Here is an 18685-nt window from a genome sequence, read left to right as displayed (position 1 = left end):
TTTCTGGCAGAGGAAGACATCCATAAGACAACATTTAGATGTCTAGGGGCATTAGGCATTTATGAGTGGACAGTTATGCCTTTTGGCTTGAAGAATGCTGGGCGACCTACCAGAGAGCCATGAACTCAATTTTTCATGATCTCATTGGTATGTCTATGGAAGTTTACATTAATGATGTTACTGTCAAGTCTTCCAGTTTTGAGGAACATTTGAGGGATCTCAAGGATGCTGTCAGTCGGATGAAGAAATACAAATTGAAAATGAACCCGACTAAGTGTGCTTTTGGCATATCAGCTGGGAGTTTTTTGGGGTTCTTGGTTCATGAAAGGGGTATTGAAATTGATGCTAACAAGGCCAAGGCAATCCTTACTAGCTGACCACCTCGGACGGTTAAAAAAATTCAAAGTCTGTTGGGAAAAGTAAATTATCTCAGGCGGTTCATTTCTAATGCTGCTGGCAAGGTCAGGCCAATCACTAAATTATTGAAGGCAGGAGGAAGTAACTTTGATTGGGGACCAGACCAACAGACAACCTTAGAGGCTATAAAGCAAGCATTGGCTCAACCACCTGTGTTGATGCCTCCCAAGGAAGGTCGTCCCCTCAAACTTTATTTGACAAACACCTATAAAGTGGTCAGTTGCTTATTAGCTCAAGATGGAGATGATGGAAAGGAAAGGGCAATTTTTTATTTGAGCGAGACTCTCACAGGACCAGAATTAAATTATACAATGTCAGAAAAGATGTGTTATTCATTGTATTTGCATGCACCAAACTTGAACATTACATGCTGCCAAGAAGAGTTGAGGTTATTTCAAAGGTTAATCTCATCAAGTTGATTTTGCAAAGACCTACGATGCAGGGGAGACTTATGAAGTGGGCAATTAGTTAGCCCCTTTTGATTTGTATCATTCTCCTTTGAGGGCGGTCAAGGGCCAAGCAGTAGCAGACTTTTTGGCAGACTTCACAGGTCGTGAAGAGCAACCGACTGGGTGTATATCTTATGTAAACACCCGAAATTGGTTAATGTTTTTTGATGGTTCGACCTCAGGAAACAGATCCGGTGCAGGCGTCCTGTTGGAAGGACCAGACGGCCAAAGGGTCAATTTGCAATTGCAATTGGAAGATATGACCCATAATTCAGCAGAATATGAAGCCTTCTTCTTGGGATTAGAGGCTTTGATAGCCAGAAAAGTTCAGTCGGTTATTATAAAAGGAAACTCTCAATTGGTGATTAACCAGGTGAACAAAAAATATGTTTGCAATTATCCCCACCTGCGGAGGTATAGAGATTTGGTAGGTCGGTTGCTATCGAAGATCTCCAAAGTGATGATCGAGTTCGTCCCTAGAGAGGAGAATCAGTTTGCAGATGATTTAGCTCAGAAAGCTTGCAAGGGAATTCTAAAAGATATGTGCGCAGAGGTCGGTCCTGAGACGGAAAAAGAAACCGACCGGGAGACTGAAACAGGAGCCGACTAGAGGATTGAAGCAGGAACCGACTGGAGGATAGAACTTGTCATGTATTTGCAAGATCCAGGAGCAAATGTGCCAATTGGAATTTGCTTGAAAGCTTTGCGATTTCAATTGGTAGAATGAATGTTATATAAAAGGACTTTCGAAAGATTGCTTTTGAAATGTTTGGGTCCCGTGCAGGCTTTGGAGGTGATGACAGAAGTACATAGCGGAATATGTGGAGCTCATCGAGCAGGTCTGAACATGAGATGGGCTATTCATCGTTTAAGTTTCTTTTGGCCAAAGATTTACGAGGATTGCATACAATTTTCCAAGGGCTGCCAAGAATGTCAGAGGCATGGGCAACTAATTCATTTACCAGTGACAGAATTGCAAGCGATGGTGAAACCATGGCCCTTTAAATATTGGGCTATGGATATTATTGGTGAAATTCATCCTCCTTCGTCCAAGAACCATTGTTTTATCTTGGTTGCAACAGATTATTTCACCAAATGGGTGGAGGCGGTTGCTTTGAAAAATGTAGATCAGAAGGAGGTGATTGATTTTGTGCTGAATCAAATCATATATAGATATGGTATACCTCATTCAATAACAACCGACCAAGGTCTGGTCTTTACTGGAGAGAAGTTTTTGAGCTTCTTGGCAGAGTTTCGCATTCGTCTGAGTCATTCTTCACCTTATTATCCCCAAGCTAATGAGCAGGCAAAAGCAGCTAACAAGATTATCATTGGGATTATCAAGAAAACGATTGAGGGGAACCCAAGGAAATGGCATGTGTTGTTATCTCGAGCCTTATGGGCATATAGGAATAACAGAAGTTCTGCCACAGGGTTCTCACCATATCAACTCACTTTTGGACAAGATGCTGTGTTACCAGCCGAAGTGCAGGTCTCATCTGGAGGCACAAGCTTTACCAATGATGAATTTACTGAGGAATATCAACAAATGATGTTGCAGCAATTGGAAATCTGGATGTCAACTGACTTCATGCAATTGATCAGATTGTGAAGCAAAATGAGATCAGGGCCAAGACTTATGGAAAGAAAATTTTTTACAGAACATTCAAGGAAGATCTGGTCTGGAAGACTATTCTTCCAACTTATAAGAAGGTTGACCAATTAGGAAAATGGTCCCCGAATTGGGAGGGGCCATTCATAATTCAAAAAGAGATTGGAAATGGTGCCTTTATTATTATAAATCAAGAAGGTAAAATGGTACACGACTGTATTAATGCTAGATATCTGAAGAGGTATTTTCCTGCCTTTTCAGATTACAAGAAAGCAAGAAACAGTAAGTTTTCTGAACCCATTTTCCAAGGGTTCGAACCTAACAAGGGTTCATTCATTGTCATATGTTGAATTATGCCGAGGGCCACTTTCTCCTGAGTCAGAATCATCATTCCAATGGTTAGGGATAAGTTCTGGCTCTTCATCAATAAGGTCTTCAAAGCTAGGTCGGTACTTCTCCCATTGGTCCTGCATCTTCTCAAGATCATAGTCAGTTCGGGCTTTCATATAAGTTATGGCTTGGCGTTCACGATCAACAAGAGTGCGTAATCTTGAAAAGACCACACGTTGGTTGGAGAAGGTATGATCCCAGCCAAGGTTTGGAAGCATGGTTGTCACATGGTGTTCAATCAAATCCATATGATGATCAATGTCGGGAAGACGACTGTGGATATCCCGAAAGGTCTCATATCCTTCTAGCACGTTTTCCATCAGGCGAATGACACTGTGGCTGGTCTTTCTACCTCGTTGGGAAAACCTGAATTTGAAGTCTAATTGTTTGAGGATGTATAGCAGGTCTTCGGCATTACCTTCAACTGGATGATTACCCACAGAAAAGGGCTGGATAACACCTTGCCAGTTGTTTACAGGAACATGAGGACGGTGAGAAGGCATTTTAACAATGTCTGGCAGGTGTGTGCAAGGTTGATTTGTGAGTAAATGTTTATCTGATGATTTGCAAGGACTGCAAGTATTTATACAGGAGACTAATTGATTAGTTCCCTAGAGAATTGGAATCTGGCTCGTATTGAAGAAAGGGAAGTTAATCAGGAGTGTTGCAGTAACTGGTGCAGTTGCTAAGGGAATTTTTCAGGAGGGTTGTGATTTATGAACTTCCAAACGACGATTGATAAATGGCGTTTGAAAGTCCCTTGGCGGCGGGCAAGTTGTTACGTATGAAATTTAAAATTAGGTTAAAAAGCCCAAGGTAAAAGAAAAAATGGGCCTGCCAATAGAGTTGATCGAACTGGCTGAAGGGCACCGTGGGGAACCCAGGGAAAATAGGTTTATTTCTAAGGAAAATGCAGGTCGGGAGGTCCTCAGGTCATGAGGTCTTCAGGTCGGGAAGTCCGCAGGACGAAAAGATCCTCAAGTCGGAAGATCCTCAGGTCGGGAGGTTCGCAGGTCGGGAAATCCGCAGGTCGGAAGATCCTCAGGTCGGGAGGTCCGCAGGTCGGGAAGTCCTCAGGTCGGGATGTCCGCAAGACGGAAAGTCCGCAGGTCGGACGGTCCTCAGGTCGGGAGGTCCGCAGGTCGGGAAATCCGCAGGTCGAAAGATCTTCAGGTCGGGAGGTCCGCAGGTCGGAAAGTCCTCAGGTCGGATGGTACTCAGGTCGGGAGGTCCGCAGGTCGGGAAGTCCTCAGATCGGGAAGTTCACAGGTCGAAAAGTCATCAGGACGAAAAGTCCTCAGGTCGGGAAGTCCTTGGGTCGGGAAGTTCTCAGGTCGAGAGGTCCTCAAGTCGGGAGGTCCTCAAGACGGAAAGTCATCAGGACGGAAAGTCCTCAGGTCGGGAGGTTTGCAGCTGGACCAATAAGTCGAATGGTCTGTTAGTCGGGAGGTTTGCGGCTGGACCAAACAAGTCGGATGGTTTGCAAGTCGGGAGGATTGGCAGTCAGACCAATTCGGTTGTAGATTGGCAGTCGGGCCAAAAGGGTGGAAAGTCTGTGGTCGGCTCAAAGAGTGAAAATAGAGTGATAATTTTGGTCTGCTAAAGACACGTGTCAGCAGAAGAAGGGTTGGCAGACGGTTGAAAATGAGACGTTGTAACCGTTCGGGCGACGGTTTCCAGTACAGTTTCTCAAGGAGTATTTAAGGATTTGGATTTTTCTGGAGAAGACATCTTCAATCAACTTCAACAAAGCAAAGTCAGATTCGGGGATCACCACTTTAAATTTTCAGCATTTTAATTTCCAGTTAATTATCTTATGTACCATACAGTGTTTAGAGATTCCTAATCTCAGACGCTAATTAATCAAGTTTAAAGATATTTTCCATATTTTTTAATTTTACTTTTTGTTTGTTGAAAAAATACATCAACACCCTTAATATGTTATTATTTGTTTCACGTATACATAAATATATTTTATACTGCAATAATTATAGAAGATTTTAATATATTATTTATTAAATTATAATTTTTATAAATTAAAATTAACTAATATTATTTGTAAACTATAATTATATTTTTATTATTATTTTATTTTTATATTAAAACTAAATAAAATAGAATAAATTTACTAAAAATTATAAATATAATAAATTAATCAATAATTAATATAATAAATATATATACCAAAATTTTATTATTTTATATTTTACATCATTCTTAGTAAAAAATATTCATATTTCTTAATAAAAGTATATACTATTATTTTTCTCAATCTAAAATTAATTAAAAAATATTTTACAACACATTCGTAATTTCAAATAATTAATAATAAAAAATTTAAAATTTTTAAAACTAAAAAACACAATTAAAAAATTTTAAAAGTTAAAATATAAATGTCCGTAGTTGTCATTTTACAGCTAATATCAAACATCTATTTTACCAAATACTTTTATACAAACAACTAATTGAATCAGCTAGTCAAACCAACTAATTGAATCAGCTAGTCAAACCAACTAATTGAATCAGCTAGTCAAACCAACTAATTGAATCAGCTAGTCAAACCAACTAATTGAATCAGCTAAACGCTAACAGCTAAAAGTTATAAGCTGATTGCCAAACAACCCCGTATAAAAAATTTTAGTTTGATATTTTACCATCCGATACCATATTAATAATTTAGTATACCAAATTTATGGATAAAACAAATTCAAAATCAAATTTCACTATTAACTAATTTTCCAATCACATTATACCAAATCAAACATTAACTTCTTTTTTTTAGTATTACATTAAAAAATAATTGAAGATTTTAAACATTACAAAAATATCTATTTATATTTATATTAAATATTTATTTTAATTTTGGATAAACTGTTTTTTTAGTCCCGTAACTGGACCCCTTTATCATTTTAGTCCCGTAAGTGGAGCATGTCGCAAACTAGTCCTATAAGTGAAGATTTTTCGCTGTTTTAGTCCTCCAGCGCCGAAGACGCCCGCGTGGCTCGCCGGAGGTGACATGTCCGCCAGGTGTCCCGCCAGGTCAGCGACACCTGGCGGACACGTGGATTTATTTATTTTTTTTCATTCTATTTATTTATTTATTTTTAATTGGACCAAATAAAAAAATAAAAAAATACAAATAAAATTAAAAATAAGTTTTAAAAAAAAATTTTAAAAAATGAAAAAAAAATTAAAAAATCCACATGTCCGCCAGGTCAGCGACACCTGGCGGACACGTGGATTTATTTATTTTTTTTCATTCTATTTATTTATTTATTTTTAATTGGACCAAATAAAAAAATAAAAAAATACAAATAAAATTAAAAATAAGTTTTAAAAAAAAATTTTAAAAAATGAAAAAAAAATTAAAAAATCCACATGTCCGCCAGGTCAGCGACACCTGGCGGACACGTCAGCAAGCCACGCGGGCGTCACCGGCGCCGGAGGACTAAAACAACGGAAATTTTTCACTTATGAGACTAGTTTGCGACAGGCTCCACTTACGGGACTAAAATGATAAGGGGTCCAGTTACGAGACTAAAAAAAACAGTTTACCCTTTAATTTTTATTATTCAAATTTCTAATTCAACTCTCAAATTTGCAATCAAATATACAATAAAGTTAGAAAAAATAATAGTTTAACTAAATGTAATTAAATTTTCATTTTAATTAATATTATATTAGAAAAATGGACTAATTTTATAAAATAAATTAAAAAGAAAAAATATATTAATATGGTGGAAATGAGGGAGTAATTTATTTTGTAAAAGTAATTAGATTAATTAATGTTTTAATTGTATTTTATGTTGTTAATTATTACTAAATAAAAAAATAGACTAATTTGGTGGGACAATTAAAAATGGAAAAGTGGACCAATTTAGTGGGATTGAGGGAATATAATATAAGTAAATAAAAAAATAATTTTATTTATTTATAATTAATATAAACTAATTTGATAAAAAAATATTTATTTTTTTAGGAAATATAGAAATAAAAGGATTTTGAATGAATCCTATATGATTTATGATATTATGTCCCAAACATCCTGTGATATATATATTTTTTATTTGTCCCAAACTCACTGAACATTTCCAAATTTAGAAATAATTAATAATAGTTATATACATATATTAATATACACTTCATTTTATCCCATTACATCTATCAAATAAAATAAATAAATAATCATTCTCCCTCCAATCACATCACTTAATATCCAAATTATGTCAAAGTATAATATTTAATACTCCCATCTAAATTCTCGCGCTATACACAAATATTGCACGGTGTTTAGGACGGAGAGAGTATTATGTAGTTAATTAAATTGATTTATATATGTTAAGTATGTATTGATTAAGTTTTACCAAAAATAAAAAAATATCAATTATTATAGGACAGACAAAAATGAAACATATGTTGTATTGTTATGCGACAGAGAGAGTATTATGAAAAATATATAATTGTAATTTAAATTATTCTATAATATATAAAAAATAATATTTTTTTGGAAAAAAATCTTTTTTAGTCTCGATATAACCAAAACTCATCAATTTTGATCCCAATATAAAATTTTTATCAATTTTGGTTACAATATAACCAACTCATCATTTTTGGTCCCAATACAAATTTTTTTATCAATTTTAGTCTCAATATAACCAAAACTCATCATTTTTGTCCCAATATAATCAAACTTTATCTTTTTTAGTCCCACCGTCAACAAACCGATGGAAAATGTTGATGTGAGAAGAAATCAAACCTTAAATTTATATTCGAAAAAATTGCACAATCTTGCAAGTACACGTCAGCATTTTCTGTCGGTATGTTGACGGTGGGACCAAAAAAGATAATATTTGATTATATTAGGACAAAAAATGATGAGTTTTGGTTATATTGGAACTAAAATTGATAAAAAATTTATATTGGGACCAAGAATGATGAGTTTTGGTTATGTTGGGACTAAAAATGATAAGTTTTGGTTATATTGAGACCAAAATTGATAAGATTTTTATATTGAGACCAAAATTGATAAATTTTGGTTATATTGAGACCAAATATAAATTTTCCCTATTTTTTATTTTTTTATTATGTAAAATTATACTTATACTCCCTCCGTCCGGTTAGAAAGTATACATATTTCTATTTTGTGATTCCAATTACAAAGTAAACATTTAATTAAATATCATCGTTACTTTTAAAAAAAAAAACAAGACTAAAAATATCATTATACTATTTTTAACTACTAATTATAATTAAAATATTATTATTTTTTAAATACTGCGCCGAAATAAATGTTTAATTTTTATGTGTAGACAGAGGAAATATTATTATATCTAGATTACTTTATTTTTAAAATTAAATTGAATGTATAAATATTAATTAATATTTTATTTCTACGTTATTTCCTATATAATATTTACAATAAAAAAATAATTTAAAGAAATTCAATATCAAAATTTCTCCAAACTAAAATAAATTTCAAAACTCTTATCCTTATTGAACAAATATTTTTCAGCATTTTTCTAGTATATTTGTTTGGTATGTTAAATATTTTTTAATAATATTTCATCGCTAGTAACAGTAACATAACAGTAATAGCATGCACTTGGGCTGGCCACAATGGGTGGGCTGAACAGCAGCAAAACCTCTATATGGCCTTTTTATTTATTTATTTATTTTTTATTTTTACCTTCAAGACTTTTTTGCAGCCCAACGTAAATAAATTCCAAGGCCTTCCTCGCGTCGCGTCGCCACCATTTCAACCTCCCTCCATCCATCCCGGCGCCTGCATTCGCCGCCATGCCAACCGTCAGCGTCGGCAGAGATCGCCTCTTTCAAGCCCTAGGCCGCACCTACAGTCAGTCACTATACTGCTTCTTCATTTTTCCTGCCCTTGCCTTGTTTCATTTTCTTGTTATCCGACTGTTGTTTCGTGCAGCTCAAGAAGAGTTTGAAGATTTGTGCTTTAAGTTCGGCATTGAACTCGATGATGTGGTATGTAGGTGATGGCGGCTAAAATTCCGATTCAGTTTTCGCTACTTCCTTGACTCAATTTTTGATATTTTCCGTTCTCAGCATTCTGCAATCTTCATAGCAAGTTTTTTTTTTTTTTAAACCTTCTGGTGTCGAATTTTTATGCTCCCAGACCACCGAAAAGGCGATTATTCGGAAAGAGAAGCACTTGGAAGAAGAGACAGAGTCGTCTAATGACGACGAAGTTATATACAAAATTGATGTCCCTGCAAATCGGTAAATTGATATTGAATTGCTGGATTAATCAATTTGCACTTCTTCTAACTAGTAATGTGGATTAGTTACAAGTTTGGGGGAATGATCACAATTTGTATGAGTGCTTTGCTGGATCAGCCTGCGCGCGCGCACAAATGGTGACTTTACTTTCGTTGGATTTTAATTTTGTGACAGATATGATCTACTTTGTCTGGAGGGATTGGCACAAGCCCTTCGTATCTTTAATGGGGTCGATCCAATTCCTACCTATCATTTGGCAAGCATAAAAAAGGAATCTATGTGCAAAATGCACGTGCAACCGGAGGTTTGCATTTCTCAAGCCAACTTGGTGTTTTTATCTATTGATTATTCCTATTTTCTTAAATTGTGCTGGATGTAATTTCTATCACTGCAGACATCAAGGATTCGTAAATATATTGTGTGTGCCGTATTGAGAGGTGTTACTTTTGATGAGGCTCGGTACAATAGCTTCATTGATCTGCAAGATCGACTCCATCAAAATATCTGCCGGTAATGCTGTTGATGTCTCTCATTTAACCATTGAATATCTCCTAACTGATTCCTGCCAATGAGAAGATGGTTTCTTTTTATAAGAAGTTTTTAGTTCATGAACTTATATTAACAATTATAGTTTGTTATTCAATAGAATGCTTTGTTAAGGATTGTGGTATGGGTGAGCACCTTGTATTTGGAACTTTCTCATATTTCCCTTTTGTTTTTCTTTTCTCGTATGTTTCTCTCTGCAGACGAAGAACTCTGGTTGCTATAGGAACACATGACTTGGACAAAATTGATGGGCCTTTCACATATGAGGTACTGTGTAATACTGTAAAGTAAGCATGGCCTATGATTACTCTAATTGGGATCCATACCATTTCCGCTGATTTTTCTCTATTAGCACCTTCAATCTGTAAGAAGCTTGTTATGCTGTTTAGTATGGAGTTTTTAGCAATATAATTTTGATGTTGAGATCAACAATCCACTCTGCTTACTTATTATTGTTGTTGTTGTTATTGTTGTTGTTGCTGTTGTTTTTATTGTTATTATTATTAATTTTTTATTTTTTATTTTTTATTTTTACATGTTAATTTGTATCAATTACAGCAGGATGATAGTTCCAACTTCATATTCTTACCCTTCTTCATACCTCATTGTATTCCATTTTGAGATTGTAGTTTGTTTTTCTGGTATGAAATTAAGGATCACTGAATGGGGTCTGCTTGAATTTCAGGCATTGCCACCAACAGAAATAAACTTTGTTCCACTGAAACAGGTACTTATTTTTGTTTGATCAATACTGAATCTAGCACTCTCTTATGATAAATCAAATATTACTGCCACATTTTGTTCTTGATTTCCTTTGTTCCTGTTCTTTCTTAGTTTTTTTTTTTCCATTTTCTTTACTATGCATAGCCACGGTTCCCAATAAAAATATATTAATTTCTCTCACAAAACTTCACATCCAACCACTAGCTAAACACAAAATAAATATAAAAAACACAAACCCAAACACACCCTTATATTTTATGTAGTTAGATCAATATTCGATATGGATATGCTCTTTCGTGTATTTCATGTATTGTCATGTGTAAATATATTTGTTTATATATGTTTCAATAGGGCTGAAAAGGCTTTTTCCTGTAGTTCACTTGCTCTTAGTGTCAATATTATTGTATGTGTGTTCAGGCTAGTGTTTTGGGTTCTTTGTTCTTTGTGATCAACTTTTTAATCTACAGTCTCATAGCATATATTATGTTGAAATTGAAATGGTTGAATCTGATTTTGTACAGGTGAAAAACTTCAGAGCAGATGAGTTAATGGAGTATTACAAGGTTTATCCTATGTTGCAATTCACATCTTTTCTTATTCTAGTTAGCATTCTCTCATGTGTTTGTTTGCTATTGATTTCAGTTTTTTAAGTATAGCTTTTTGTTATATCATTTGGCAGTCTGATTTGAAATTGAAGAAATTCTTGCATATTATTGAGGAATCACCAGTCTTCCCTGTCATATATGATCATAACAGGTAGTCTGATTTGTTTAATAATCTCAATAACATTATAGTTATTTTCCTTGCTTATGTGTCTAACTTTACGAAATAGTGTTATCATTGGCAAGTTTTTAGATCAAGGACTGAATTGTATTACCTCCCTTACACAATAATTCGTGAGTATGTATAGACATTCATAAGATTGAAATGGATAGACACAAATTTAATGCCTAGTACTAATTAAATCTAATAATATCTAACACCGATACACAACTATTACACATGATAAGGCAGATCCTATAGTTTCAGCCATCAAAGACAGTAACTTTCTGGCCTTGATCATGGCCTTGAGACTAGTAAACCTTAATTGTTGCCTACTCTGCCCTTGGTATCCCCCCCCCCCCCCCCCCCCCCCCAGTTGATGCTGGTTGACCATCAATTTGTCAACCAGATGCTGAGAGAAAGTATTCAGCAATGTGAAGATCTGACGATATGGGGAAGAGAGATGAATAAGCATCGTATGCTTCTTGGATAGAATGACAATCAACTTCAATATGTTTTGTACACTCATGAAAGATGGGATTAGCTTCAATTTGAATAGCACTAGTATTATAAACATAATTGGAGTAGGCTCTAGTTGGGGGAATTTAATCCTGCCAAAGAGGCCTCGATGCCAAATGATCTCAGAACATGCAAATGACACGGCATGATACTCTGATTCAGTGGAGGACTTAAACATCATATCTTGCCTTTTTCTTTTCCAATAAATAAAATAATTACCAAGAAACATACACCAACCAATAATGAAATGCCTAGTATTCGAATAGCCAACCCTTAGCATCGCTATAAGCAACCAAATGTATAGGAGAATTTCCAGAGAAGAAAAAGGTTCACAATAGGGAGATCCTTGTACACGAATAATGCAACGAACAATGATCAGATGGTGGTGTGTAAGTGATTGCATAAACTGGCTAACTTTTTGACTTACAAAGGAAATATTGGGCAGAGTTATAGTTAGATAGTTGAGGCTTCCCATCAATTGTCTATGTAAAGTGGGCCTGAGAGAAAACCACCCTCATCATGGTTATCTTTAACATTTACTGCCAAGAGACTAGCCAAAGCAATCAATTCTTAGATACATTTATGTTGAGTAATAAAGTTCTAGTTGGAGTAGATTGTACTTTGAGACCCCAAAAATTATCATAGAAGACGCAAGTCCTTTATTCGAAAGGAATGTTGAAGATTCTCATAAAGTTTGAGCTATAAATTCAGAGTCATTCCCTATGATAACAATATCATCAACATATACTAAAAGCAAAACAAGTCCTTTAGCAGACTGGCAAAGAGAAAAAAGGAGTCACACTGATTCTGAACGGATGATAAGCTAATAAGTGTAGAACATGAAAAGGTGTAGAAATTAACCTTAAAGGGGGAGTCATATAAATTTTCTTGAAGTTGCCCATGTAAAAGAACATTCTGAACTTCTATCTGTCATAAGCTTGTAGAATTACTAAAAGCTATAACAGGTATAACTATGGTCATCTTTGCTAGAGGAGCAGAGGTCTCCCCATAATCCACTTCATACTCTTGCCTATGACGGGGAGCCACTGGACAAGCCTTATCTTTCAGTAAGCGATTAGCTCTTAATTAGGAGAATACACCCATTTGCAACAAATGAACTTGATATCATCGGGGCAATATAATATCCCAAGTATTATTCACTTGAAGAGCTTAATGTTCTTTGCTCATACTTGTTCACCCAATATGCTTGTTTAGTTGCCTGTGAATAGGATATAGGAATTGTAGTGTCTGTTATAGTGGAAGAGAAACCATACTTATCAGTTGGATGGCAAAGACTCAGAGTCGTAAGAGAAGTAGGAGCAAAATTTGGATTTGGATCAAGAAAAAGGTTGTGATGATGACGCCTATATTTTTGATAAGAAACCCTTGGTTTACATCAGTATGTTGGCTTCAAAGCTAATGAGAATAACACCTTCATGTATAGAAACATTGTATGGAAAGTAATACTCCTTTTCAAAAAAAGAATAATAAAAGAAAATGCATTCTGAGAAATGTCTAGAGAATTAGCATTGGCATCATAACATAAAAAGACCATTATGAGTTGTATTGTAACCCCTAAACACACATTTTGAAGCTTGAGTTTTAAGTTTGTAGCGCCTATAAGGAGGCAAGTGAACAACACTGACCTTAGAATGTGTGTAAGGCATATAATCAAGATGCACACCAAAAATACGGTAATAAGGAGAATTGAAATTCAACTGTTGAGAATGCAGATGGTTGCCTGATCGAATAAATTGTAGGGACAGCTTCTACCAAAATTCAGGTGAAACTGAAGATTCCAAGAGTAAGGTTCATAGTATATCCAACAAATGACGATTTTTATGTTTAGACACCCTAGTTTGTTGAGGGTTATAAGGGCTTGATTGTAGAGATATAATGCTTTTATGTTGCTAAAATGTCAGAAAGCCTTGTGACATATATCCCCTACTATTATCAGAATGTAGCAGCTCGATGCAATTAGCAATTCCTCCCGAGCAGCATAGGCAACATGAACTTCAGCCTTTTCTGTACCTGTTGACAGTTGTCTAGCCACTTTCTGTTCTTCACACAACAAGTCACCAAGACATACATCTAAAGAGGGGATTGGATTTCTACTTACCAGTCCAACTCTCACCACTTCTAATTCAGTTCTCAGTTTCATTAGAAGTTGTTCACATTTACTATCTTCACGTACTGCCTTCACTCTGACTGAGGCTTTCCATGGAACTTTAGAATCAATTATACCATTATATTAGCTCCATAAATGAATGAATCCAAAATAATACTGCTCAATAGAGAGGAGGCATCTTGGTTGTAGTTACTAGTTCAAGTTGAAATCTTATTATCTTATGATATACATGCTTCAAATTACCCCACATCTTATTTATGTATTAAAGGAGCATAAATTGTTCATCATTTGAGTTCAATAGATGCTAAAATCCAAGTAATAGTACTAGCAACCTTTGCCTCCCATTGACTTCCCATCTTCAGGTGCTGTAGAAGACCCATGGATATGACTCCAAACTTCTTTCCATTTTAGGAACATCCTAAATTGAATTTCCCATGCTGCATAATTTATTCCAATTAGCTTCATACCCAAAGATTCTGTATGTGTTTTTTCCAAAAAGTTTTCCACAAATATTCTTTCAAAGAATACAATAAGAGACCAAATTGCAAAAACAACTACCAACCACAATATGATTGACCCAAAAAGGATATCTTAAAACTAAATTGATCAACATAATCCCCAAGAAGAACATCAAGTTAGAAAACTTTGAAAGGCTGAGAATTCACATAATCAGCTCTAATACTATGATAAGTTTTTGGATCAAAGACTGAATTGTCTTACTCCCTTTACACTTCAATTACTTGAGTATATACATACATTCAGGGGAAAATGGATAGACACAAATTTGATGTAACACTAATCAACACTAACCAAGTACTAATAATACCCATCATGAATATACAACTATTACACAGGATAGAGCAGGTTCCATAATTTCAGCAATCAGCCATCAAATCCCCAAGCTTGCTCGGCTTGATTATTGGCTTGGATTAATAGACCATAATAGTATCTCAATTATATCTGCGCTTGTTGATAATCACTACATCTTACTGTCGACTCCTGGAAAGTTTTCTTTTAATGATGTTCTGTTTTTTCCATATCTGAAGAAAGCTGTTCCTTTAATGCAGAACCGTTTTGTCATTGCCTCCAATTATTAATGGTTCACAGTCAGCGATTAGTTTGAAGACCAAGAATGTTTTTATTGAATGCACTGCAACTGATTTGACGAAAGCCAATATTGTTTTGAACACAATGGTAATGAGCAAGACTGAAAGATGCCTCTCATTTTTGGCACTGGCTATCTCTCTTCATTTTTATGATTGCCTATTGGCATGCAGGTAACCATGTTTTCAGTCTATTGTGAGAACAAGTTTGAGGTTGAACCAGTTGAAGTAATATACTCTAATGGAACATCATATGTTTGCCCTGATTTGGCGCTTTACCAAATGGAGGTCCCCTTATCTTACATTTCCAGTGTAGTTGGTGTTCCTCTTCCAGCTGATGAGGTCACTTTCTGTCCCTTGATCTATTTTACTTCTCTTAGTTTTAGCCTTAGCTATATTTTTCAAGTTGGTTTATCTGTAATTTTGTCCTTTTTAATGCAATGTGTTTCATCACAAATTATTTCTAGTGTGCTGTCAAAAATTATGGAGATAGATAATACTATTTCATGTATTATATATGTTGTCCCTACTGTTGTGTAAGACAAAGTAGCATTTGCTAAACCCTACCATTGCTCTGTGTTTTATTGAAAGAAGTATATACTACAGTCTTTACCTGAAGGATTTCTCATTTGGCTGTTTGTTGTATATGTAATAACTGTAGCACAGTTTGTTTTCTTTGTCTTTTGTTTCTTTTCTGGTTTAATATGTATCTCCTTGCTGTGATTGAAGTTATTCATACAGATTAGTACCATCTTCATGTGTTTGCTGTAATCATAACAAAATAAATCTTTGGAGCTTGCATTGACTGGGATAGAATTGCAGGTTTCTCACTTGTTGAATAAAATGCAATTACATGCTAAGCACTCGATATTGGACTGCAAAGAGACGATCTTCACAATATCTGTTCCTCCCACAAGAAGTGACATTCTTCATCCTTGTGATGTTGCAGAGGTACTTGTTTTTGCTTCTTTTATTGCGCCAAATACCAGCTTTATCTGCCTGTGATTGTCCTTAATTTTGGCGTTTTCTCTTCATCTTGCATTCAAGGATGTGGCAATTGCTTATGGTTATAATGAAATTCCAAAGATCAAATTTCCATCGCTGAAACCACAGTCATTGAATGAGTTCAAAGATCTTATTCGAGCTGAGGTAGGAATTATACAAGCATCTATCCAGTTGTTTCTGATCATCGTTCCTATGTCAGTAAAAATTCAACCTTCTATGTTAATAATTTCATCATGGGTTGTTGTGTGTAATGGGATCTTGAAATTTTGCTTATCCTTAGATTGCCATGATTGGTTATGCGGAGGTGTTAACCTGGATACTCTGCTCCTACAAAGAAAATTTCACAATGCTTAACCGCAAAGATGATAAATCAACAGGAGCAATTATTGGAAACCCTCGTTCAGCTGATTTTGAGGTTTGTTACATATGAACTATTAACCTGATTGCAGCATTTTTTCCCCCTACATTTTACCTAACTTAAAAGGTCTTTGCTCTCTACTTTTCAGGCTGTGCGCACTAGTCTTATGCCTGGCATACTGAAAACTGTTGGACACAATAAGGACCATCCAAAACCCATAAAAGTATGTGAGATGCCTTGTGATTTTTTTATTATTTTTATTTTCCTTCGTAATTCAACTCCATTCATTCCCCACGAAGAGGAATAATAAGTATAAATCATGGAAGTTGTTTAGCTTATCATTATTTTGTAAATATAGCTTAAAGTTGTTGGCTTGATACGCACTGTACTAATTTCTACTTTCTACATCACATCTTTTCTTCTACGCTGGTATAACTCCTTATTCAAAGTGGACTATGTCGGGCATTGTTTGGGTAATTTGGATTCATAGAAACTGGAACTATTGCTATGATATATCTAGGACAGATTTAAAAATTCTTGTAAACAATATATATATTATTCAAAATTAACTTATTATTTGACTGCTGGACTTTCCTTTTTGGTTAGATTTTTGAAGTAGGTGATGTGGTGCTATTAGATGAGGCAAAGGATGTTGGTGCGTCAAACCGTCTTCATCTTGCAGCTTTATACTGTGGAGCTACCTCTGGATTTGAGGTTATTACTTGTAAATTATTATTATTTTTATCATCATCACATCACATCACATCACGGTGATAGATGAGTCATGAACTTTATTCATGATTACCCTTTTATATGCTATTAATGCTAACAATTTGATTATTGACTTGGTTCTGTAAAGAATATCACAACTAGAATTTGAAAATGTGATGCAATTTTCTTGTTGGCCATTTTGTTTTCAGTTGATACACGGTCTTGTGGATAGAGTCATGGAGATGATTGGAACACCATTTGTATCCCCTGGGGATAAGACGGGCTACTATATTCAGAGTTCAGATGTATGTCCCTACCTGCCTATTTAGTATTTTGTCTGTTGTTGGGTTTCTGGTCATACCAACGGGCTAAATTGTTATACTTGTTTCAGGACCCCGAGTTTCTTCCTGGCAGACAAGCAAGCATCATTAACAAAGGAAAGCAAATTGGAACATTCGGGATTGTGCATCCGCAGGTATGAATGGGTACAATCCCTTGTGTTTTGGTTTTGGTTGATTCGATCTTGGATGACTCCACGTTTGTCGGAATTCCTCTTCCAGGTGTTGGAAAACTTTGATATTCCAGACCCATGCTCCTTTGTGGAGATGGACGTCGAGAGCTTCCTCTAGAAGGTGCATCCTTGACCTTGAAGAATGGAAGGGTGTGGTTTGATTCTTCATTTTTGGATGCCTCTTGTTCTTCTATTCTTGCCATAATTTAGTTGAGATCAAGCAAACACTATTATTTATCGGTTGACTTCTGGTTGGTTGCATTACATTTTTGTATAATTTGAGATGATGGTGAAATTGAATCTGTTCAGAGATTATTATTATCATACTGTTATTATTATATGTGCTGAACATAATCCTGTTGCAATAATCAAAGCATCAGTTGCTTTAAGGTTATTTTCATATAATACAATTTTGGAGTAATGAAAAGATTTTAAAATGGTAAAAAATTATTATTTGAAGTAATATTTTGTAAGTTAAAATAAGTATTCGATGAGATGTTTAAAATATGAAAATAAAAATGAAAATTTGTTGATAAGCAAGAAAGTTCCAAAAATATTTCTGTAGTATAAATCTTCATACCAGGAACAACAACGCATATGTGCCAAGTGATCCATAGCTTATGAAATATCTAAGGTTGAAGGTTGTGTTTTTTTTTTTTTAGTTTACTATTCGGATTTTTCTTTTTTCTTAAAAAAATTTTATATCAAATAATTAATTTTTTTTTTTATATTATACTATAAATTTATTTTACATTCAAAACATCACTTTAATGTCTATTTATATTACATCAAACAATTATTCAAATTCAAATTCAAGAGTAAAAAATCTAAACCCAAAATCCCAAACCCACAAACACACACACCCTACACCCTAACTAGCAAATTAAAGGCCCTTCATTCGGGTTTGCATTAGCCATTTCTGTACAAATGTCCAAGAAATTGTGAAGTTTCTGAGTGATTACAAGTATTCCAAAGAATACAATAGAATTCCAATCAAACAGAAACTCCCCTTATATGTACCAACAAAAATTACCTTCAATTGCTTTAAAAGATGAAGCTATATTTCTGGCTACAAGAAGCCGTGAGCACATTTGCACAAGTCTTCCCTGAAAGCACAAGCACAGGCAGCACACAAAAACGAAACCAACAGAAAAGCAGAAGCTCAACATGCGGCCGTTTCAGAATCAGTCGAAAGCAAGAAAGAA

General features: G+C 35.0%; 1 protein-coding gene across 1 annotated transcript; it reads left to right on the top strand.

The window, feature by feature from the left end:
* The first annotated feature begins 8568 nt into the window (after window positions 1-8568).
* LOC127264491 (phenylalanine--tRNA ligase beta subunit, cytoplasmic) lies at window positions 8569-17820 on the top strand. The gene is made up of 19 exons (XM_051294047.1): window positions 8569-8722; window positions 8804-8859; window positions 9011-9114; window positions 9289-9418; window positions 9509-9624; window positions 9861-9927; window positions 10346-10387; window positions 10905-10946; window positions 11063-11139; window positions 14860-14986; window positions 15070-15237; window positions 15718-15846; window positions 15943-16044; window positions 16181-16315; window positions 16407-16481; window positions 16865-16972; window positions 17179-17274; window positions 17361-17444; window positions 17530-17820. Exons 1-19 carry the CDS (start codon window positions 8665-8667, stop codon window positions 17596-17598), a joined length of 1785 nt encoding a protein of 594 aa, XP_051150004.1. The 5' UTR covers window positions 8569-8664; the 3' UTR covers window positions 17599-17820.
* The last annotated feature ends 865 nt before the right edge of the window (window positions 17821-18685 follow it).

The sequence above is a fragment of the Andrographis paniculata genome, unplaced genomic scaffold, assembly GCF_009805555.1.
Source record: "Andrographis paniculata isolate CXL003 unplaced genomic scaffold, ASM980555v1 Contig70END, whole genome shotgun sequence".
NCBI lineage: Eukaryota > Viridiplantae > Streptophyta > Magnoliopsida > Lamiales > Acanthaceae > Andrographis > Andrographis paniculata.
This window is presented reverse-complemented; position numbering and strand designations above follow the sequence as displayed.